The 15,736-nt window shown below is 31.6% G+C and overlaps 1 protein-coding gene across 1 annotated transcript; it reads left to right on the top strand.

The window, feature by feature from the left end:
- The first annotated feature begins 9,931 nt into the window (after window positions 1–9,931).
- LOC107421251 (probable 2-oxoglutarate-dependent dioxygenase AOP1) lies at window positions 9,932–14,648 on the top strand. The gene is made up of 3 exons (XM_048476202.2): window positions 9,932–10,468; window positions 13,064–13,385; window positions 14,093–14,648. Exons 1-3 carry the CDS (start codon window positions 10,074–10,076, stop codon window positions 14,330–14,332), a joined length of 957 nt encoding a protein of 318 aa, XP_048332159.2. The 5' UTR covers window positions 9,932–10,073; the 3' UTR covers window positions 14,333–14,648.
- Window positions 14,649–15,736: the final 1,088 nt, after the last annotated feature.

Genomic DNA, 15,736 nt, shown 5'->3' with positions numbered 1-15,736 from the left:
CTATCAATTACATGCTAGGGTGTTGATCCTGTGCAACTACAGACTAGGTCAATTACTAGAGCTCAAGTTAGGAGGTTTAAGGAGAATCTTGTTAGTTTCATACAATGAGTACTTAAATCTCAAGGAGGCATGATTATACTAGAAGATTCTAAGCTCGTGCTGAGCATTCTAGTTTTGAATGTAGAAATGGACCCGGGAAGCTGTATTGATGTATTAAAGGATTTTAGGTAGCAAGGGCCCAATTTGTAAGTTTATGAACATGCTTGAGCTTTCTAAGAATTCAAAAAATCATGTCAAGGCAGTGGCAAGGCTGTTCAAACTCGTATAAAGGTGCACAAGCTTCAACATCGCCGGTTTTGCTTGTTTTGGCACTGATAAGGATTTTTCTTACAATCCAAGTAAGCTTTGATCATTCCAATCAATGGAAATGTGTGGGGACCAGTTTTAATCTTACTATGCATCTTACATGGCATGTTGGATTTGATTTGGAGCTTAAACTAGCTGATGATTAGACAAAGATAACTTATTTGGAAAGCTGGCCAAATACTTTTGAAATCTGAAATTTGACTTTTGTTTTAGAAAATAATTTTTTATTTTTTATTTTATTTAATTATTTGCTAGACAAATTTATTTAGGAAGGTTGAACTTGAATATTTTTTATTGTAAATTAATTAATTCCCCTTCCAAAATTAAGGAATTAATTAATATAAATTAGATTAGGAAAGATACATAAAATTCGGCCACATCATTGTTATTTTCTTATTGGTCAGTTTTTACATATTGATTTTAGGGTTTTGATTTTTGTCACTTTAACCTATTTAAGGTTTTATTTTCTCAATAATAGACACAACATTATTCATATAGAAAATTAGTTGTGAGAAAGAATTCTCTTTGTTATCTTAGAACACCTAAAACACCGAATAGCGAATGAGTGTTTTAGTTTGACTTATCAATAGGACAATCCATAACCTATTGTGATATCTTCGATATACCAAGGTTTCTAATCACAAGTTGGTTAGGGGTCAAGGTGACCATTAGAATTTAAACTTAATTTTACTTCGGGGTAATTTAATATGGGTTTAGGAGCAAGTCGACCTAGGTTCGTATCACACAATTTGTCAACTATCCACTACACATAGTCGGGACCTATGGGGTGCCACTTACCAATCTCATTCTAACATATAGGAGTTCTATATTGCCTCCCACACAATACCACATAAGGTGCCATACCAATACTCAAATGATAACTGTTATTGTAGATAAACTCTACCAAAGGTAGGTGAGACTCCTAAGTCCCCTTGAATTGTAATATGCAAGACCTTAGCATATCTTCCAAAGTCTGTATAGTCCTCTTCGGTGACTCATCTATTTGTGGGTGGAAAGCTATACTAAAATGTAACTTACTACCTAAAACTACCTTAAGACTCTTCCAAAACCTAGATGTAAACCATGTATCCTATCTGAGATAATAGACAAAGGAGCTCCATATAAACTCATAATCTCATTTGCATAAAACTTGGTTAAATCTTGCAATTTATATGTCTCATGAATGAGCCAAAAGTGCATGGACTTCATGAGTTGATCAAGGAAGTGATACGAACTTAAGTTGACGCGTGCCTAAACTCGTATTATATTAGCCTAGATATTAATTAACTTAAAGTTCTTATGGGAAAACCTTAACCCCTAACCAACCTGTGATTAGAAATTTTGGTATAATAAAGACGCCACAATAGGTTATGAAAGTCCTATTGATAAGTCAAAATTAAAACACTCACTCTCTAATGGTGTTTTAGGTGTTCAAAGAGAACAAACAGAATTCTATCTCATAAAATATTTTCTGAATAATATTGAAAGTGTGTTCTTCGTACAAAATAAACCTTTAAATAGGCTAGAGTCACAAAATAATAAACCCTAGAAACTTTAGGTAAAATGGGCCACCAAAGAGAAAAGGAAACATGTTGGCCTATTCTCACACTACTTTCCTAAACTAATTTGTATTAATTAATTCCCTTATTTTGAGTTAGGAATTAATTAATTTACAATGAAAATAATAAAATAATAACTTTACTAAGTTGATTTTTCCATCAAATAAATAAACATAAACCAAATAAAAGACTAATTTCCTAAAACAAAATATCAAAATCAAATTAGGAAACTAGTTGACTAGTTTGAACACTCAAGCTAACTTTGATCAAATTCCAGCTTGTTTGAGCTCCAAATCAGTTTCCATATGCCATTTAGGATGTCAAAGATGATTAATAATGATTCCCACACATTTCCCCTTGAGTGGAATAAGTCAAAATTGCTTTAACAAGAACAAAAGTCAAAGCCAGCAGCTAAACATCACATTTTCGGCCAAATTGAGATGCTGTCTGTACAAGCTGGTTTTAGGTGCTTTTGATTCTATGTTTCCAATATTTCATGGCATCTTTATGATATCCATTGAATCCAAGAAGTGTTAGATCCATTCGGGACTGCCCATAGTCCATATTTGTACTAAAACAGCTACCCGGGTCTGTAACGGCTTCCACTACTTGGATGTTTAAAACAGGCTTTATATCTTTGGATATTAACAAGCTTTTTTGAGAATTGATTACTCCCTGTATAAAGGTAGCTAGGTTATCCTTAAATTTCTTGGCTTGAGCCCTAGTGATCAGCTAGGTCTTCATTTGTATCTGGTCAGCATCCGAGCGAGTTGTCAGTTGTGTGGGTTCGGGCGGATTCTCATAAGGAAGCTTGAAGATTGTAACCTGCCTAAGTATAAGGAAGCTTGAACAAGAAATCCATGATGATATGCTTCCACTTCCATACATGAATAGGCAAAGATTGCAAAAGTCCTAAAGGTTTTCGCCTTTTTGCCTTCACTTGCTGACATACCAAACATTTGGATACATAATATGTAACATACTTCATCCTTTGCCACCAATAATACTCTCATAAAGTATGATACATCTTGGTGTCATCAGGATGCATGGCATATACTAAGCTGTGAGCCTTATCAAGAATCCCCCTTTTGAGTCTTTAATCTACACTAACATAAAATCTGGTACCCATAGTCAAAGTTCCATAATCTTTAACTGTGAAAGCTCTAGTAGAACCCTCTGCTCCCATGCCTCTCAACTTCATCAAAAAAGAATCATAAAGTTAAGCATCATGAATTCGATCAATAAGTATGGGTTGAACTCGAAAGCTAGTTAAAAGAGTCCCATGTGGGTTTATCTTCAAACCAACTCCTAACTTTCACAACTCTACTATCAAAGAAGCTACACTGTCTGCACATATATCAAAAACCCTATAGCCTTTCTATTCAATGCATCGGTTACCATATTTGCCTTACTAGGATGGTAGTCAATAGTGCAATCATAATGCTTAAGCAGTTCCATTTCTCCTTTATCTTAAGTTCAACTCCTTCTATGTAAACATATTCTTAACGTTCTCATGGTCATTCTAGTGTTGGCAAGCAGCTCTATACAAGTAATGTCTTTATATCTTCAAAGCAAAGATCACTGCCACAAGCTTCAAGTCATGAGTAGGATAGATCAACTCATGCTTCTTCAACTGTCTAGAAGTCTAAACCATTATCCTCTTATGTTGTACCAATACATATCCTAAGCCCTAGTGAGAAACATCATTGTAAGCCTCAACCTTTATTGCCTTCTGGTAAAGTTAGAATAGGTGCTGAAGTCAACTTCTTCTTCATTTCTTGAAAACTTTGCTCACATCTGTCAGTCCATCCAAATTTAACTCCTTCTCTGGTTAGATAGTGAAGTGGTTCTTCTATCTTAGAGAACCTTTTAATGAACCTATGGTAATATCTTGCTAAACCTAGGAAACTTCGCACCTTAATCACTATGGTAGGCCACTTCCAATTCTATATCACTTCCATCTTTTAAGGATTCACATAAATGTCATTAGCAAATAAAAAAATGCCTGAGGAAACCCATTCTATCCAACCAAAACTCGCACATGCTGAACTTAGCATATAAATGATGCTCTCTCATGGTTTGCAACACAAACATCAGATGCTCCTTATGCTTTTCATCACTTCGAGAATATACCATCATTAATAAAGACTGACAAATCGATCAAAGACTGGGTGAAAAACAGTAAGGTCCATGAATGTTGCAAGGGCATTGGTTAAACCAAATGACATCTCCAAGAACTTATAATATCTATATGGAGTCCTAAAAGAAGTTTTAGTCGTAGGAATATCATATTCTTTAACCTTCAACTGGTGATACCTTGACCTTAAATCAATTTTGGAAAACATTTTCTCACCCTGTAGTTAATCAAACAATTCATTAGTATGCGAAAAAGGATATCGGTACTGCACGATAATCTTATTTAGCTACATATAATCAATATACAACCGCATAGTGCTGTCATTTTCCTTCACAAACAGAACTAGTGTACCCCAAGGAAATACACTCGGTTTCACAAACTCCTTATCACTGACTTTTGTAACTGAGTCTTCAACTCCTTTAACTCCACTGAAGCAATCTAGTACAGTGCTAATCAGATAGGACCATCATAAAAAACCAGATCAATGGCAAAATTTATGTCGCTCTCCGAAGGCAACCCAAAAAGATCCTCTGGAAATACATTTGAAAAGTCTCGCACTACACAATATCCTCAAGCCTCACCTCACTGGTTTTAGTATCAATGATGTGTGCTAAAAATTCCTTACATCCTTTTCGAAGCATGCGGCAGGTAGGAATAGCCAAAATCAACCTTGAAAGAGGAATCCTGCATTCCCATGAAATATAACATTAGTTAACCACAGTCGCCTAAAGGTGACCTCTTTACTAAAACAATTCACAAGAACATGATTGGCTACAAGCCAATCCATCCCTAAAATAATATCTAAACCCAAAATATTGGTGACACACACCCCTTCCATAACCTGAGTTAGCCATTCTTGTGGGTATGAAAACTTCTATGGTCAAATCTAAAAGAACAAGATCTCTACCCATTTATGCTACTAGGCTACATGATACAAAGGAATGTGTAGCTCCGGGAACAGTAAGTATGTAGGCATCAACCCAAAAAATCAATCGATATCATACCTATAACCACATCAGATGTGGTTAGAGTTGATAAGGATGGCTGGATCCTGGAGCTCCCATACCACTAAAAATGACCAAATCAATAAGTATGGGGGCGTCAACCTTAAAAATCAATGTCATATGTGGGCATTAACTTTAAAAATCAATATCATACATATAACCACATCAGGTGTGGCTAGAGCTGATAAGGATGGTTGGATCGTGAAGTTCCCATACCGTTAAAACTAACCAAGTTGTACGCAATGAAAATATCCATCACCTCTTTGGCGTATCCTTGTGTGGAATTGTAACACCCTGGGTCATCTACCCAGTTCCATTAGTATGATATTGTGTGCTTTGGGCCTCAGTTTGCACGGTTTTGCTTCGGTCCAAGCCACACATGACTTTCCCAAAAGGCCTTATACTAGTAGAAGAAGTTTCCATATATATATATATACCATTTAAACTATCTCCTTCCCAATTAATGTGAGATTGTTCACTGGTAGTGCTCCTTCTTACCTTACATCTTTCAGGGCTCACAAGTTTTATACTCTTTAATGGAGTCATTCACATAATATTCCAATATCATTATGTACTAATTATTTGAGTATTCTCAAATCCTCTTACAACTTTCTAGCCTTGTAATGGTCATATAAAGAGGCTTCTTTCGTGGAATTATCTGCATAACTACATTTAGTTGTATTAAGGTCAAATTTAACATGAAAATCTTCATCCATTTATAATAAATTAATCTCACTCTAAACTGTCATGGTATTTATGGGTAAAGTATTCTGGAATACTCATAGCTGTGGAAATAGCAAATATTAACATGTATATCTCAACAAGATGACTTAACTACCCTTTATGGACCTTAGTATAAGAATATGGGAGAAAATCATATTAATAGTTTCATAATTCATGAAAGTTAAGTCTCATGAGAGGCAAGCACTTAAAAATCTTGTACTGTTATGTCAATTTTATTTAAACATTGCTAAATTGGCAATTTTATGGTATAGGCAAGCTAAGACCTAGGAGAGGTGAGCACTAACATATCCTAAACAGTGCCAATTTTTTTGAATTTATAAACAAAATTATATTAACAATTTCATGATTTGAATAAAGTAGGTCTCACTAAAGGCAAGTACCTAAAATTAGACATCACTATGTCAATTAGTTATTAAACTCGATAACAATTTCATAGTTTGGACATGCCAAGTCTTACGAAAGGCAAGAACCTGATCATTCTTCATTATTATGTTGAAATTTATCGTAAAACCCCTAAAGGCATCTAATTTTCGAAATTATCATAACAAGGGCAAATTTGAATAAAATAGATTAAATTTGAGAAAAAAATATTTTGTTCGTTAAAAGCATAAATAAATATAAACTTTCTATTTTCTTTTCTTTTTTCCTTTTTTTTTTTTTTTGAAAAATAGATGCGGATGTCAGCATGATACATGCTGCTAATATTAGTAATCCTTTGCCCACACAAGAGAGAAAATAGCATGTCGTTTGAGTCACCCTGAAGCTCCAACCAGTTTCATGGGTTGACCCACCTTGTAAGATCTACAGTTCCGAGCCATGGATGCTGTTTTTTTACCATGGTTTCCAATGTAGTAAGGTTTATAACATACTATATAATATAGCTTGATCTAGACTTCTTGCTATGGATTTTTACCTATTCTAAGACCTAGAAACAAAAAATAATCAGTATGCAAGAGATCGCCATTGAGGCATCTCTCTCAACCTCTTCTGATTCTCCTAGGCCAAACAATAACAATAATACAATGTTTCCAAATTAATAACCCCAACTTTTTTTATAACATGCGGAAAATAATAACAATAATAATGATGATTATTATTATTATTATTATTATAATATTTATAAAATAGAAATGGGTCCATGAACCTTTTAGGGTTTACCATTGGACCATGAAAATTATATAAGGTTTCTTTGTAACGGCCGATCAAAAAACTAAAGAGAGAGTGATCCCAATCAGTTCAAAAATTGAGTTAACCTTGTTATGTCCCGTTCACATAATTATTTTATCATAAAAAAAAGGTTAATCGCATATATAAGTGTTTCTAGCTTTTCAACCTATCAAGTCAAGTGGATTGTAGCTTGGTCCACAGGAGCTATCAAACTCTCTCAAAAGAAGAGAAGGAAAAAAAAAAAAAAAAATAGAGGTCATAAATAAATAAAGTCAAGGTCATCTCCAAAGCCACATTTCCTATTATACCGTCCAATTGCAAAGATAGAGCGGGTAGGGGCCTAAAAACTGCAATTCATGATCCCATCCTATTCCTACACGAATTGCTCTTACACATTATCTCCATTTAGAAACATCTGATAAGTAAGGTTGGCCCGGTCTCTAGGCTTTAGACCCGTACCTTGAAGTTATGGATTCGATTCATGTTCTCCTCCACTTTAAATTAGAATCTTATTGTAATCGGAAAAAAAAAGAAAAATTTGAGTCTCTAAAAAAGCAAAAAAAGAGATAAATGCCAGCTTATATATATACTTTTGAATGTTAAAAGAACTTTAATTTTCCGTCCAATGATCTCCTCTCTTCGTGTGCCCTTCAAAATTTCTTGGATTCCTCTTTTGTGCAGATGAGGCTGCAAAGAAGGGACAACAAATTAAAGGGAAAAGCTTTTTTATTTTTATTTTTATTATTTTTATTTTTTTAATTCCAATTCTGTTTCTATAAATATAGGTTTTATGATCTTAATGTATTGATTTTTTTGGACCACTAAAATTTATAAGCCCATACCACATTATGATAGCTATACCCTTACAGAGGACATATATATAGAGTAAGATAACAATGCATGTGGAATAATTCCCTCTATCTCTTATCAAGTAGCAATCAAACAAAGCAAACTCAGTTCCTTTTCCTCCATGGTTTTCTCCTTTGGGGTAATTAGGCCTATCAATGGTTTGGCAAGTTGCTCATACAACCAAATGGAGATACGTTTCAACTAAATGGGGATGGGACAATTTTTTTTTTCTATTTTTTTATTTGATTTATGCTTACCATATAAAAAGTCTGCGATTCTACACGATATATATTTTTGTGATTAATTTCTAGCCCATTGTACCCATAAATGTTGAGAGGCATGAACATATTGTAGTTGGAACGACTAGTGAACCTATTAATTTTTGTCATAGTAAGTCTCAAGAGAGTGACTTATATGTAGCATTGGCGTGGCGACTTGTCGATTCAAACAAAATAATTGTTGGTTCATGTCCCATCTGAATTGATTTTTCTGTTATTAGAGTTTTTGATGCTTAACTAGCATCAATCTTTTCACATCATTTCCCAAGTTTATGCTGCTACCTAATTCCTACTAATCATTATTTTTCATATCATATGCTTTATATATATCCTACATATCATCACTGGTCTAATCACAAAGTCCAAAATGGTAGATAGGAAGATGAGCTTACAATGGCCCCCAATTTTTTATTTTTTTTTTCCCTCCATTTATCTCACCAGAGTTTTAACTCTAGTATTAAAAGGCAAGAGAAACATATCATTATAAAAATTAAAAGACTAAACCATTATTATTATTATTATTTGAATATCCATATTCAATTACCTTTTTTTTTTTTTTTTTTTCTCTCTCTTTCTCGCTTCAACTACTTCCAATATTGTTTAGCTCTATCATGTTGTTTCAGAAACTGCAGTACCGCACAATTCTTGACAAAACCCTAACGTTTATTATTTATTTATTTATTTGTTTTTTGGAAGCATAATTTTGACTTTATTTAATTATTTAATTAATTAATTAAGTTTTTTTTTTAATTTTTAATTTTAATTTTTTATTTATAGAAGATGAAGCATAATTTTAAGTTAACCAGATGTATATCATATCCCATGTTGGTCCATTTCTCTTTTTAAATGGTCCAACCTTTAATTATGGTACACGAACATTAATTGTAATAGGATAGTTAATTTTATATGTCCTTATAGAGGATAGTGGCTTGAGGGGCTGCCCTCTATTATGGACCTTAAAAAACAATACAACTCATAATTGTGCTGGTACCTTTCTGTTCAGAAGCTTACAGGGAATATGTTTGCTTTTTATATTTCTGGCAAATGTGCATTAATGGTATATGAGGTTCTTATCTATCCTATCAGATATCCATAAATACCAGGATAACTATAAAGAACTATTACTTTGGGACACCGCACTTTTCGTTTTATAGGAGTATCTTTCTAGCTAAGTAAATGAGTATTTTTCCTTTCTTATACTTATATGGTTTTGGTAAACCATTTCTTATATGTATGCAATCTTGTGAAACTGACTCTTATTATACCAACTCAGCACTTAGATAAAACTAGGGATTTTGTTTTTGATTTTTTTAATGTATATACTTATATATATATAAAACTAAGGATTTTGTTTTTCCTTTTATTTTTTCCTTATATTATTTATACACACAAAAAATATATTATAAAAGAAAAGATGGAAGCTATTTTTTATATATATTAGAAGTGGGGAGGATTTAACTAGGGATTTTTGCATAAAAAAATAATAATTTTGTCATTAGATTGTAACCAAAGCAGCAAACCAAAAAAAAAAAAAAAAAAAAGAAAAAAAAAAGAAAAAAAAAAGGAAGAAGAAGAAGAAGAAGAAACTACACAGGTACCATGGAGAATATTTTTTATTTTTTTATTTAATTTGGCCGTATACCTTGGAGAATTGATCATTTATTATTATTTGGGTCCAAAACAAGTTGGGGACATGGGGTCTGGCTATCTAGTAACATTAATACATTATATATTAACATGGAAAACGCTTACTTACACCAGAGGATGCCTTTTAATATACAACTGTCTTCTCAATGAAAAAAGGTTTGAGTAAAACTGGTGACACGTCTAAATATATAATATCAGAATATGTATTAAAAACTTATAAAATAGAAGTACAAATCTGACCTTTAAAATGTAGAACTAGTTTCCTATATATTGATGAACTCCCTCTTCACCTTCAAGGCAGAGAGAGAGAGGAGAGGTTGAGATGGCTCAGATAATGGCTACTGAGGCAGCTCAAATCCCTGTTCTTGATTTTTGTAAAGGGGGTGTGGGCTTAGAGCAAGAAGGAAGTGAGAGATGGAAAGAAATGAGTAGGAAAGTGAGAAAGGCTTGTGAGAATCATGGTTGTTTTCTGTTAATGTATGGTGAGCTAATCCCAATGAGTTTACGTGATGAAATGTTGATGGCCACGAAAGCTTTGTTCGATCTTCCCGAAGATATCAAGCAGAAACACAGAAGCTCCAAGCCTTATTGTAGCTACTCAGGGAATTGCTCAGTGATTCCTCTGAGTCAAAGCTTTGGCATCAATGATACCACCAACCTCAATGCTGCTCAAGCCTTCACCAACCTCATGTGGCCTCAAGGGAACCCCCGTTTCTGGTATTTTTTTTATTTTTTTTATTTTTTATTTTTTTGGGTCCTACCGTTCACTTCTATATCGATTATCTTTTTTCAATTTTCTTAATTATATATATATATATATATATATATATAAATTTTACTATCATATCTTTATGGTAAATGAACTGTATGTATGTAAAATTTTATTCTAATAAGCATTAACGTTCAATATATATAATTTTAAAGAAATATTAAAATAATTATATATAATTGGGTGTCACATAATCAACATAAACCAGACAATATTGTCAAATAAAAAAAAATTAATATATAATTCAACTCCAATAAAATGGATTTTACTTCAAAAGATTTTACTTCAAAAGTAATTTCCATCTTTTTCTATGCATATACATAATATCTAATATATAGAGTACTATTTTCTTGAATAATGATATTTAGGATATCTTAGTTAAAAACACATAGCTTATATAATTTAAATGTGTAAATCAATTTCAACATGTACTCAAAAAAGATTATACATGTATTATATCCTAGGCTCTATTTATCTAGGAGAAAATTTTCCCATATATATATATATATATATACACACGTACATGTATTCTTTTCAATGTAAGAGTTTTGCCGTCCAAAATTTATTTTATATGTCTATTCAGTTAAAAAATTATAGGAGCAACATTCTGAAACGTACTCATAATGCTAGTCAAACTGACGAGGATGTGCAAGTTGACAAGTTCTGGTTATATATGTATCTAGTTAACATAAAATGGCAATTTTCTGGTTATATATCTAGTGAACATAACATAGTAATTTTTTATCTTTTATAAGAGTAACGTATATTTGTAAACCATTACTTACCTTCTCTGGTTTTTTCCCTTTCTTATTGTTTTATTTTATTTATTTTTTTTCAATCACAAGTTTTAGATCTAGTAGAAACCCATTAATTATTTATTTCAAAGTATTTTTTCAAAAATTTTGAAGAAATTTACTTTTCAGTGTGTGGACCCTCTCATTTATAAATTTATTACTCCATTAATTAGATATTTTAATATTAGCTTTATTAATCCTTTTCAATTGTCGACTTTTCATCGCTTTTATCAGTCATCAGTAATAACTATGTCATGTCATATATAACGTACATTTGTACTTTTTTATTTTCTAAAATTAATTTTAAAGATTTTATGTTTTTTGTCTTTCTCTACGAGTCGCCTTTTCCTCTCTACGAAAAGAAACATTACTCTACCGCTTGGAACTTTCAATGGTCGGTGGATAGTGATTGAGTTATAGTTTTGAGTAGAAAAACTAGAGATAAGATAGATTGAGGCCGTAGCCTAAGTACTATATCTATGTATATATGTATATATGTATATATATCTCCAATTAGCTATATATATATTCTGAAGGCAGCTAAATTGAAAACTTAAATCCTACCAAAAAAAATGAGAAAAAAAAAGAGCTAAGGAAAACAATAGATGGACATATATATATATATATATATATATATATAATATAGAAATTTACTATGGTGGATATACATGTTTACCATACATACAGTAATATGGGCAATCTTCGATGCCAAGAGACTTTTTTTTTGTTCACATGGATTGTAACCCAGGATATGATAAATGTGTACATGCCTACTACAGCAGGATACATATATATATATATATATATATAGACGTACATGAGATAACATGTTTGACTAATTGTGTCGGACAATATAATATAGTATGCAGATATTTTTACTGTAAAATGACTATATTTGTATATTCTTTTGATTATATGTTTAAAATGTTCTTTTTGGAATTACACAGTTCATAACGATCTATGCTAACATTTTTTAAATTGTGGGTTAGACAAATGCATGGTTCGAAAATACTAATTTTTTAAAGCTACTTTAAAATTATTTTATATGCATAGACTTAATTTTATGAGGTAAAGGATCCATATTTAGACATGATAATGGCTATCAAACAACCTCTACTACCTGTCAACGCCTCATTTAACAAGTCTCTATCCCTGGCCACGTCGCACATGTCTTTGCAGGGCTCCAGTACTAGAGAGAGAGAAAAAAAAAGAAAAAAAAAAAAAAAGCATCGGTTTCTTTCTAAAACGTAACGGTTCCATTTAATTCAATCCCTTTGAGTCTCGTTTTGAGAAATTATATGTATATATAAATATATAATTTTGCTATAAGTTTAAGTACGGTGAGCATGGATTCTCACGGTATGAAGCATGCATCACGGCTCCTCATAAAGTAGTAGAACTGTATATACTAGATAGGTGATTTTATAAGAATGTAAAAATTAGAATAAAATGAAAACAATTAATAAATAATGATTAATTTACATTATATGTGACTTATTAGTAAAAATATTTTAATATGATCAAACCTCATATACAACTACTAATTATCAGTTCAAACCCGATTATAAAACTCAAACAACGGAGAAAGCAGTCGAGTGGCAAAGTTGTTCAATTTAAATTTAATTGAGTGTATATGTTAAGGAGAAGTAGCTGAATTTTATCAATTTTTTTTTGTTTTATTATTTTTTTATTTATTTTTTCTGGGTGCATATGTATGATTAATATGTTTGCTTTGGTTATAAATGGTAGCGAGACCATCAATTCCATGAGCTCAAAGATGCTGGAGCTGAATTTCATTGTTCTAAGAATGATCTTGGAGAGTTTTGGCATTGAAAAGTACTACGATTCTCAGGTGGCTAACACAGCCAATGTGTTTCGTTTGATGAAGTACAAAGTTCCTCCTAATGACGACGCAGCCATTGGTCTGGTTCCTCACACCGACAAAAATATCCTCACTCTTTTGTTCCAAAATGACGTGCAAGGTCTTGAAGTTCTTACTAAAGAAGGAAATTGGGTTCAAGTAGAGATCCCAGAGGGATCTTTTGTTGTAATGGTTGGAGATGCACTTAAGGTACGTGCGTGGTTTTCTTCGCTTTCATTCACCGAACTTAAAATGATTAGGCACTTGCTTCTCATTTTCAGTAATTTAACCCATATATATATATATATATGCTATTGTTGCGCTTATTTTAACATCAATAGGCATTTTCTTTTTACATAAGGCAATACCTCGGCGTTGGAAGATTGCTTACGCTTATATCATGATGGGTGTTCACTTGACAGGACTATATATATATATATATATTATAGTCTAAAAAAAAATGCTTTTAATATGAATTAATATATAAAAGTTTGTTATTTGTTTCTATTGATGGTTATAACTAAAGGAATTGTTGTTTTTTTGTATATATTTATTTTTTTAAAATAGTTGCAACAGCTGTTTATATTATAATTATTAATTAGGAATATTTATTTATCTATGTTTAAAGTTTTATTTTATTGAATTCTTTTTTTTAATTTTTAAGCCAGTTGATAATTATAAATGATGATAACTTAACTTGAAGGATGCTAAAATTTGTCTTTCCAATTTATGATATATATATATATATATATTTAAAATCTAATTATTTCATAATGATCTTTCATGAACGCGTGAAATATTTATATATATATATATACACACACACACACACATTATGATTGCATTTTATTTTATTTTTTATTTTTTATTTTGAAGTGTTTTGATGGAGTAATAGGAAATCTAAAATTTGGTGATAGGCATGGAGCAATGGGAGGCTATATGCAGCAAGGCACAGGGTGACGATGAGAGGGGACAAAGAGAGATATTCAGCCGGTCTGTTCTTGCTTCCAAAGGAGGAAATGGTCATTGAGGTTCCCCAAGAATTCATTGACAAAGACCATCCTCTGCTCTACCGCCCTTTCAAATATGCAGACTATTTGACCTACTTTGTCTCCAACGTCAGTGATGATGCACTCGAAATATATGCTGGAGTCTAATTACAAATTGATGGCTCTCTCTCCTTGTACTATCAATCTGGGGTCAAAATTAAAAGTGGGAGACAAAAAAAAATATGTGCTTTGGTTACAGTCTTTTATTAGGGGAAAAAATGTTAAAAAAAAAAAAAAAACAAAACAAAACAAAAATTGATGCAGACTTTCCTCCATATTTAATTAGCTAAGAATTGCCTTTTATGCAGTCGTGCACAATCATGTCATCACAGTAAATAACATATATACTAAATATATATGAAAAACATTGTTGACTTTGTGTAGATTTTATTTAATTAATTGGCACTTGTTTCTGTTTCTTGTACGAGTTGTGTTACAGCTAATAAAACATTGTTGACTTTGTGGTTTAATATGTTAATTGGTATATATATATATATATATATTTTTTTTTTTCCTCTTGCGTATGAGTCGTGTTACAGCTAATACAAGGTATAAAAAATTCCGGTGGCATTATTGCCATCGGAAGAAATAATCATTCACAGGCAATTAATGCTCGTATCTTATATTCTCACAATTAGAGAAATTATTTAATACACATATTGTATACCGGCTGGTTGGTACGCATAGCAAATTAAATAACGCCATGGCAATTGTTATTAGATGCCATACACAAAATAGCAAAATCAGCCGCCTATGACACGTTCAATCTATATAACATATATATATATATATGTATATGTTTATATATTTTTCCTTTTTTGCCCTAGTCTAATCTCTTTTTTCAATACTATTTGCCATAGTTTTTATTTTTACTCTTGATTCTTTTTTTTTTTTAATTTTTAAAAAGAAATTCTTTAATGTCTTCAGTTAAAAATGTTTTTAAATATCATAAATTGTTTATAAAAATTATCTGAGCGCTTTCAAAATCCCGACCAAACAGCACCTTCATTTCATCTTCAAAAATTTAACAAATGATATTTGCACCCATTGCCTTTGATTTTTTTTTTTTTTTTTCACCTGTTTCTTCCATTAAAAGTTAAAAACCCTTCATAAATATACCCCTAGTCCGAATGCTATGCAGAGGAGATGAAGAAATTTGTGAATGAATATAAGGTGCGAGTGAACAGCAAAGCAACGTAGATCAAAGAAAAATAATGAAATGTGAAAACAGCCAGAACTATCCTGCTTTTTCTCTTTTTCCAATCCCTATAATTATCCTTTTGTTAAATGTTATAGAAGTAATGTTATAATTGATTTAGGAAGACTAAAGTTTAAGTTTTTTTTAACATTATAATTCAATTGTTTAGTTGAATTAGACTTGATTATTATATCAAATCCTATAAAATAGTACTATCTAACATATATATTTGATTATTTTGTGAAAGTCAGTTTTCTATTTTATCTACTAATAACGTATATATTAGTTTATATAACTATTAACGTTAAAAAAAA

The sequence above is a fragment of the Ziziphus jujuba genome, chromosome 5 (genome assembly GCF_031755915.1).
Source record: "Ziziphus jujuba cultivar Dongzao chromosome 5, ASM3175591v1".
NCBI classification, from domain to species: domain Eukaryota; kingdom Viridiplantae; phylum Streptophyta; class Magnoliopsida; order Rosales; family Rhamnaceae; genus Ziziphus; species Ziziphus jujuba.
This window is presented reverse-complemented; position numbering and strand designations above follow the sequence as displayed.